The following is an 8,914-nucleotide window of genomic DNA, read 5'->3' as shown; positions in this document are numbered from 1 at the left end:
TTACCGTTTTTTTAATATGTTTTTTTTAACAGTGTAGGCTTCAGTTTATGTGAGCACCTTCGCTCACTAGATTACTGCCGAGAAACTGTAAAGGAGGTTTTTCTTCAAGAGCACATCGTGATGGAAATGGTGGACCTTAAATTTTTTGGAGAGGCCAAAGCTGCTACATGCATAAAGAGACAGTAAGTTGCCCAGATGGCACATGCTCCACTTTGTGTGAGGGTGGATTTTTGTGGATCCTCAACACAGATCTGTTTGTCTGTATTTGAGCCGGAAATACACAGTTTCTGCCGTCTTGGCAGAATATTTGTGACTTACAATGCTCTGAGGAACACCTGGCATTGTGCTTGTGCAAAGCCACGAATATCTCATAAAAACATAGCTAAATGGCATTCCTTCCAGACACAGAGAGACATCTTCAAATCAATCAATATCATCAGGCACCCCATCACAGATGACTCAGGAGAGTTCTTCCTTTGAGGACAATGCTGCCGTCGAAAGGAGTATACGCTATATTTTTAAAGAGAAAAAAAATTCCTGGATTTCTTCCAGAAAATGTCATCTCACAGAAAATGGATCATCAGAAACAGCTCTTTCCATGTGAAACGTTGTGCCAGGTGTGCCCAGAGCACCCAAAACTTGATGAGGCTGTTGTAATTACCAATAAAGCGAGGATTGTCAGCATGATAGGAGTGATTGAGAGTAAGTTTTAATGAATAAGATTAAATATCAGTGTGAAATAATTAGTTATAATTGTTCCTATACTAATGTTTTGACATTAATGTGATTTGTCTTTAACAGATGTTTCAACACACCATAGATCGTGTCCTCAGTGCCACATGGTCTACAGATACCAGGAGTGGACAGATGGGCTTCACAACTTTGACAACCACGTTGTTTTGTCTCTTGAACTCTGCCTTTTTTTGAGAGAAAATCTGCAGGTGAGGATCGCAAAAATAAAATATACTCATCTGAAGATTGCTTTAAAAATGTGTTTGTGTCATTATGGTATGTTGGTGCCCAAATTTAAATATCTGTGTAATCACAGTCTTCTTCACCCTATTGTCATATTACAGAACCATGTATCCGCTTCAAGGGTCATTGACTCATTGGAGGGCTTAAGAAGAGTGAAGTTTCCTTCTAGGGATACCATTTTTCATGCTTATTGCCATTTTGAGGCTTTGACTGACGCAGAATACATGTACTCCTGCATAAACTGTGGGTTTCACCTCCCTGTGGTAGTTATGGACTTACACAGAAAAGGGGTGTTCAAGTTAGCAGGTAAGTTTAATGTACATTTGTGTTTATAGTTCATTGTGTACATTATGTGCATGTTCTTATGAGTCAATTTATTATAGTGAGTGACCTCAAAGCCCCGGAAGACTTCAATGGTGAACATGACATTGAAGGTTTTTGGCACTCTATTCACCTGGAAATGATAAGCCGTGGGTTTTTTCCAAGTGAGTGATGGCAAAAACTTATTGAAAGTCATTCAGTGTTTTAAAGTAATTTAGATTGTAATTAAAAACATGCCATTTTCTGTAGGCGGCGTGAAGAATCCATTTTCAGTTCCACCAAGTTACACGCACTGGGCACCATGGATCGGGAGTGAAACTCGAACAAGTGACATTGTGCTTAACACAGAGTTTCAAAAAGTAGGAACAAGCTCTTCACATGAAGCAAAGCTTAGCAGTGTCACAGAAGACCATCTGTTGGATGAACTCGCCAAACAAAAGGTAACATTGCTTTGAATTTTTCAGAATATGTGACATAAATTTCTGGGGTTGTTCCATTTACAGTTTTCCCTAATTACTGTCAGGTTTGAGTGGTGAGAAAATTCTGTAAAGCATGCAACATCGACTCCAAAGGCTCCCGCTTTGATCTCATCACCAGTTATCCTTTTATTGTCTCATTAGTTTAACGTTATTGTTTGTTTTAATTTAATTTGTATATTTCCTATTTTTCAAATTTTAATTTTGTTTTTATGTGTAACTTTTGATTTCCAAGTTATGTCTTGTTTCTTTTTTTGGAATTTTTACGGTCATTTATTATCTATTCATTTTCAATCTTTTATTATTCATTGTTATTATTACGTTTTCTTTTTCTTTATTTTTATTGTATTATCCTTTTATTGTCTCATTAGTTTAACGTTATTTTTGTTTTAATTTAATTTGTATATTTCCTATTTTTCAAGTTTTAATTTTGTTTTTATGTGTAACTTTTGATTTCCAAGTTATGTCTTGTTTCTTTTTTTGGAATTTTTACGGTCATTTATTAATTGTCATTTATTATCTATTCATTTTCTTTTTCTTTTTCTTTATTTTTATTGTATTATCCTTTTATTGTCTCATTAGTTTAACGTTATTGTTTGTTTTAATTTAATTTGTATATTTCCTATTTTTCAAATTTTAATTTTGTTTTTATGTGTAACTTTTGATTTCCAAGTTATGTCTTGTTTCGTTTTTGGGAATTTTTATGGTCATTTATTATCTATTCATTTTCTTTATTTTTATTGTATTATCCTTTTATTGTCTCATTAGTTTAACGTTATTGTTTGTTTTAATGTAATTTGTATATTTCCTATTTTTCAAATTTTAATTTTGTTTTTATGTGTAACTTTTGATTTCCAAATTATGTCTTGTTTCTTTTTTGGGAATTTTTACGGTCATTTATTATCTATTCATTTTCTTTTTCTTTATTTTTATTGTATTATCCTTTTATTGTCTTATTAGTTTAACGTTATTGTTTGTTTTAATTTAATTTGTATATTTCCTATTTTTCAAATTTTAATTTTGTTTTTATGTGTAACTTTTGATTTCCAAGTTATGTCTTGTTTCTTTTTTTGGAATTTTTACGGTCATTTATTATCTATTCATTTTCAATCTTTTATTATTTATTGTTATTATTATGTTTTCTTTTTCTTTTTTTATTGTATTATCCTTTTATTGTCTCATTAGTTTAACGTTATTGTTTGTTTTAATTTAATTTGTATATTTCCTGTTTTTCAAATTTTAATTTTGTTTTTATGTGTAACTTTTGATTTCCAAGTTATGTCTTGTTTCTTTTTTTGGAATTTTTACGGTCATTTATTATCTATTCATTTTCAATCTTTTATTATTTATTGTTATTATTACGTTTTCTTTTTCTTTTTTTATTGTATTATCCTTTTATTGTCTCATTAGTTTAACGTTATTGTTTGTTTTAATTTAATTTGTATATTTCCTGTTTTTCAAATTTTAATTTTGTTTTTATGTGTAACTTTTGATTTCCAAATTATGTCTTGTTTCTTTTTTGGGAATTTTTACGGTCATTTATTATCTATTCATTTTCTTTTTCTTTATTTTTATTGTATTATCCTTTTATTGTCTTATTAGTTTAACGTTATTGTTTGTTTTAATTTAATTTGTATATTTCCTATTTTTCAAGTTTTAATTTTGTTTTTATGTGTAACTTTCGATTTCCAAGTTATGTCTTGTTTCTTTTTTGGGAATTTCTACGGTCATTTATTATTTATTATTTATTGTTATTATAATTATGTATTTATTTTATTTTATTTTCGGTTGTTACAGACGGGACAGACATGGAGAAAGGGAGAAAGAATGAAAGAAAGAGAGGGAGAGAAAGGAAAATAGAGGGGAGAAGAGATGGTGAGAAAGTGGGGAAGAAAGAAATAAAAACAAACAAAACACCTGGATCACCTGTATGGAGAAAAAACAAAACAGAAGAGAAAACAAACAAAAAGAGCAACATAATAAATACAACACCATTACAATAAACTAGCTAGTAGTAGATAACAGTAGATACTAAATATTAAATGTTATTGTGCAGTACACAAGATCGACAGCGCACCATGTGCTTTGAGGTAGCAGCCAAGAAAGTGTACACCTGTGAGCATGAACGCGCTTGTTTTTAAAAGGTTCCTACATGTAATGATCTGTTAGAGGGTGTGGGGAGCCACAGCCCCGTCCACCAGGGTATGAAGCAGGTATGGAGGAGATCAAAACTCCAGACATCCAGAGGCCCTCAGAACACAAGAGACCAAGGAAGACCAACAGAGGGGCAGCCGCGCCACTGTCCCAGAAAGAGCTGAGGAGAGTCCCAGATGAGGGGTCACTCAGCTCCGCCGGCAGCCAGCTGCACCAGAGTGACGGAGCCCCAGGCCGAGAGGCCGAGGGCACCCCAACCCCGAAGTGGCCCGAGCGAGCCCCAGGTTCCAGGCCCCGATAAGCAGCCACCAAGGAGTGAGCCGGTGTGTACCTGGACGCCCATCCCTGGACACAAAGACCCACCAACGCACCGATGTCTGAGGGCGTCTGCCACTGGCAGGGGAAGTGGTGGGGGGAGATAGGCCTCCATACCTTGGAGGGCCTGAGATGTCCCCAGAGAGGTGGCGTCTGATACCCGACCTGAGATATGGACACAGACATACAGGCACACACAGATACAAACATCCCCACCCTCATGCTCTCATATGCAATTACTCAACACTCACCCAACGTGGAGACAGACATAAAGAGACACTGTACACACAATCACACTCCCCAAGCGTACTCTAAGCCCCGGGTCTAGGTACCCTTGCCCCTGGAGGGGGAAACTGCACCCAGACCCAGGTGGTGTTACCCTTTTCCCTGCGGTGGGGAGATGCAGACCGCCCTGACTCTGCAGCAGCAGGGAGGCCCCACATTCCAGACCCCAGTCGGACGGCCAACTCCTCCTCCTAGCCCCCCCGCTCCAGCGGACCGCAGAGAACGGGGGTGTGGGAAGACTCCAAACCTCCCTCCACCCGCTCATATGTAGTGTTGATGCATGTGTGTTCTAGGGTGCATTTAAAACCCAGGAGGGCATGGAGCTACCTGCCAGAGAGCAGCAGGTAAGCGCATAGCCCCTCCTGATAGCCCTCAATGTCTACGTGTATTTAAAATTGAGAGGTGGGCAACGACGCAAGGGGTTAGGTGTACACCCTGATGGTAATTTGGAGTCCGTGTAGCGTGCCCACCCCCAAGATCCTCTATGTATGTGTTATGAGAGTGTGAGTAATGTGAATGTCTAAGTTGTGAGATAAAATTGAGGCACAGGCAGCCAGAAGGGGACAGAGGGACGGGGGGGGGGATGCCTCCCCTGCACCCTGGTGACACACCTTTACCCCAAGGCCCTGCATGTGTGGGTGATTGTGGTGGAGCGGGAAGAGGGAGGCAGCTAGAGATGGGGAGGGAAGGAAGGGAGGGGCAAGTGACCCCTCCCTGGGGCCAGCTCCCCGCTGACCCCAGTAGGCACCCCCATACTCTGCAACCCGCCAGGGAAAGGGGGCCCAGGCCCATCCAGACCAGGGCCCAGTACAGCAGCGCCGCCTGGCCCCACAGAGCCCGGGACAGCCCACCCGACCCCACCACAGAGAAAACTGGACCCACCCCGTCATCCACTCATCTTCCAGACTACACGAGACAATAGACGCCCAGGCTGAGATCTTCCTCCACCTCTCCTGTATCTCCCCCTCCTGCAGAGTGAGTTCCTGAAGAGAGGAGAGCTCCTGCAAGATGTAACAACCTCCCCCACCAGTCGAAGAGCCCCCCAGGTGGCTCAATGCACCGGCGGCACCCTGCGCCAAGGCTGGGCCCCCATACACCCACCCGCCCACAACCCCGGCAACACACCAACCAGGACCCAAGCCCCCGAGGCCCAGCCAGGGCCCCAGCCCGGAGACGGAGCACCCCCACAATCCCACGCCCGTCCCGGACCCACCCCGGGGCAGCCAGGCTACCAGGTCAGTAACCCACGTCCGTCAGCACAGACCCTCCCCTAGCCCCGCTGCACGCAGCCACGAGGAAACCGTCACCTAAGAGCCAACAGAGCCCTTAATCGATTTATTAATAACATAAAACCTTTAAACTAACACACAACACATATAACAAATATATTCAATTAAATAAATGTCTTAATGCATAACTCATTTTGGAACTGATCTTTCAAGAAGTGAAAACAGTCTGTCCATCCTCTCCCTGCTGTCCTGCGCTTTCCTCTCCTCAGCCTCTCTTTGCTACCTCATATGAGGTCTGATGAGGTCTAGCAGCTCATCATTCCTGTCTCTTTTCCTCTTTTTCCCTGTTGTGGGTAGCTGACTCACTTCCTCATCGCTTTCGTTTTGGTCACCCACTGCTGTGCTTGGCCCTGGAGTGTCCTCAGGGAGAGAGGAAATTAGGACAGGAGGCCTAATGGAAGGTATCTGTCCTATTACCTCATCCATGAGGGCAAACCAGGCCCAAGTAGCACTGACCCCCTCTCCTGACCCTGCATACTTGCAATCCTAAAGGCAGAGGAAATCAAAAATGACAGTAGACAAATAAAAACAACACAAAAACTCTTAGTAATTGTACATTTATTAACGTGTGTTCTTAAGAATTATCTTCTTGATAACACACATACGTACTTTGTATTTTTTAAAGTTAACCCATGTCTTCGGGCCTGCAAGGGGGTGACTTTCACCAATTCGTTGCGTCACTGTGACATCATTGCCTCCAAATATGGCATCGAAGCATCCTTCCCTTGAATTCGGACACACCCCAAGTCTCATCTCTCGTGCGGATTTCAGACAGGAGAACAGCCATTTCACCCTCATTCTTGTTCCACTTTATCTGCTGTATTTGCTTTAAACGTTTTACTTCAATGCCGTGACCCGGATTCGAACCGGGGTTGCTGCGGCCACAACGCAGAGTAGTAACCAGTATACGATCAAGGCTGGTCAACTGCGGGGTGAACGGCCATGTAGTCAATCACCTCCAATCCACAGGAGTCCATTTGAAACTAGTGATGTGCGGATCGATCCTGAAATATCGATTCCTCCGATACCAGTCATTTATGTTCTAGAATCGATTCTCACATTAAAATATCGATATTTTAGTAATTTAGGGTAAATTTGTAGTTTATCATTAACAGGAACACAGTGGAAAGAAACTATAACATTCGGATTATCTACATTCAAAGGAACTACTTCCTCTTCCGCCTTTCATAGTTATGTGCGAAATACGGCTGTGTAAATGTCTCGCAGCCGCTGGCGCGCGCACTCACAACAATGGCTGAGCGTAATTGGAGTCATGTGCAGACGTATTTTACCTCCACAAACAGCTGAGACGTGGTTTGCGATACATGTGGCAAAAAAGTGCTCCAAGAGTGAGGTGTTGTGGCCATACTTGCCAACCTTGAGACCTCAGAATTAGGGAGATATTCAAAAGGGCTGTTGGGGGGGGGGAGTAAATACATTTTCAGTGTTTATTTATCGGATAAAATACATTAAATGTCACCGTTATTATTGGCCAGCCTGGAAACAGCGGGGGTGTCCAAATTCAGAGGCTGCTTCCACCTGAGGACCCGGCCTTCGCGGTCTAAAGAAAGCCGGGTAGTACGTCATGAGCTCCCGCCGTGGAGTGAAACTCTGCTGTCTGCTCCTTGCTATCTAAAATATAACCGGACGCTGACGTAAACTCTCGACCGTCTCACACTTCTGTTTAATCAGTTTCCTGTTTGACGTTTATTCAGCTGTGTGAAAACCCCGGAGGAACCCTCCCGAGGAATTAATAAAGTTAAATTTAATTTAATCTAATCTAATAACTTTAATCTCAGCCAAACCGATTTACTCACGAACAAATAAAACACTGAAAAGCCAAACAATACAATTTTTAAGTTATCAAAGTGACTTATATATCATGTTTAACCCGAGTAGTGAAAAACCGCGGGGGTTTGAAAACGATGTGTAGATCGGCTCAGATATTTGAAGTGTACACAGCTACATTCTCACCTGAAAATATGTTAAAAGTTTTTTTGTGACCCAGAAAGAGAAATAAGAGTAATATTAAAACTAAGTCGCTGCCGTCATTGTTGGAGACTGGAATTTGCTGGCCGCGCTATGAATTCTGCGATATGGTTTTTCAATTTTGTTGTCAGGGTTGTGGAGATTCAGAAATTCTTTTATTGTTGCTATATAACCTGCATTATTATAATTGCATTAATAACATGTTTTACAGCATTATTTGATTAGTAATATTTCTTACAGGGTTCATATTGCATTGAATATGTTTGTCATCACATTCATTCTATTCACAGGTAGTTTATTTTATACACATTGCATATCTGTGCTTGTTTAGAGTTGATGTTCCATCCAAGAGGGTTGTAAACTTCACTGGTGAGAGTGTCCAGGTGATACATGTTGAGGGAAGATGAGAACATAAAAGGTTAATTGCATGCATGCTTACAATACACAAATTAATCTAGTAGCAGGCCTGAGCGAAGGCCCAAGTATCTTCTGCTCCTTCTTGAGACTTGCTGCAATTTAGTCTACTTAGTGATTAATGACGAGTGTCCATTTTTAGCTCTTAGAGACCCTGTAGCTTGAAGTTGGTTACCTTAAAAGGCAAGTGTCTTTGACCTCTTTGTAACTGGCTGCCCTTTTAGCGACCTGGTACCAGATGACTGGAGGAGATAACCAGCCCTCAGATACTCTGAAGGCTTAAGACTATGATTGTGCATGGAAGGTGTTATGGAAAAGAGAAGTTATATGTCTGTGTCTTGCTATTAAAAATGTACAAGATGTACCATTGTCTGCAAAACAATGACTGCACATAATGTATTTTTGACCTGTATTTGACGCCATGGGGGGGCGGATACCCCAATGCTTTAAAAGTGTTCTCCACATGTATTTTAGCAGAGAGATAGAAAAGACTCATGCTGTAATTTTGTTCTGTATTAATAAACTCACCGTTTGATTGCACTTTTCTGGGGCCTCCGTGGTTTGTTTCACTGCTCTACATTGATCGATTTCGCGACAGGGTGGAAAATCGGGAGAAATTCGGGAGAATGGTGGCTCCAGGAGATTTTCTGGAGGGGCACTGAAATTCGGGATTCTCCCGGAAAAATCGGGAGGGTT

General features: G+C 41.0%; 1 protein-coding gene across 1 annotated transcript; it reads left to right on the top strand.

The window, feature by feature from the left end:
- The first annotated feature begins 238 nt into the window (after nucleotides 1–238).
- On the top strand, nucleotides 239–6,544 carry LOC109196471 (uncharacterized). The gene is made up of 6 exons (XM_025902178.1): nucleotides 239–702; nucleotides 802–941; nucleotides 1,077–1,281; nucleotides 1,359–1,460; nucleotides 1,546–1,736; nucleotides 6,467–6,544. Exons 1-6 carry the CDS (start codon nucleotides 486–488, stop codon nucleotides 6,542–6,544), a joined length of 933 nt encoding a protein of 310 aa, XP_025757963.1. The 5' UTR covers nucleotides 239–485.
- The last annotated feature ends 2,370 nt before the right edge of the window (nucleotides 6,545–8,914 follow it).

The sequence above is a fragment of the Oreochromis niloticus genome, linkage group LG22, assembly GCF_001858045.2.
Source record: "Oreochromis niloticus isolate F11D_XX linkage group LG22, O_niloticus_UMD_NMBU, whole genome shotgun sequence".
NCBI classification, from domain to species: Eukaryota; Metazoa; Chordata; class Actinopteri; order Cichliformes; family Cichlidae; genus Oreochromis; species Oreochromis niloticus.
This window is presented reverse-complemented; position numbering and strand designations above follow the sequence as displayed.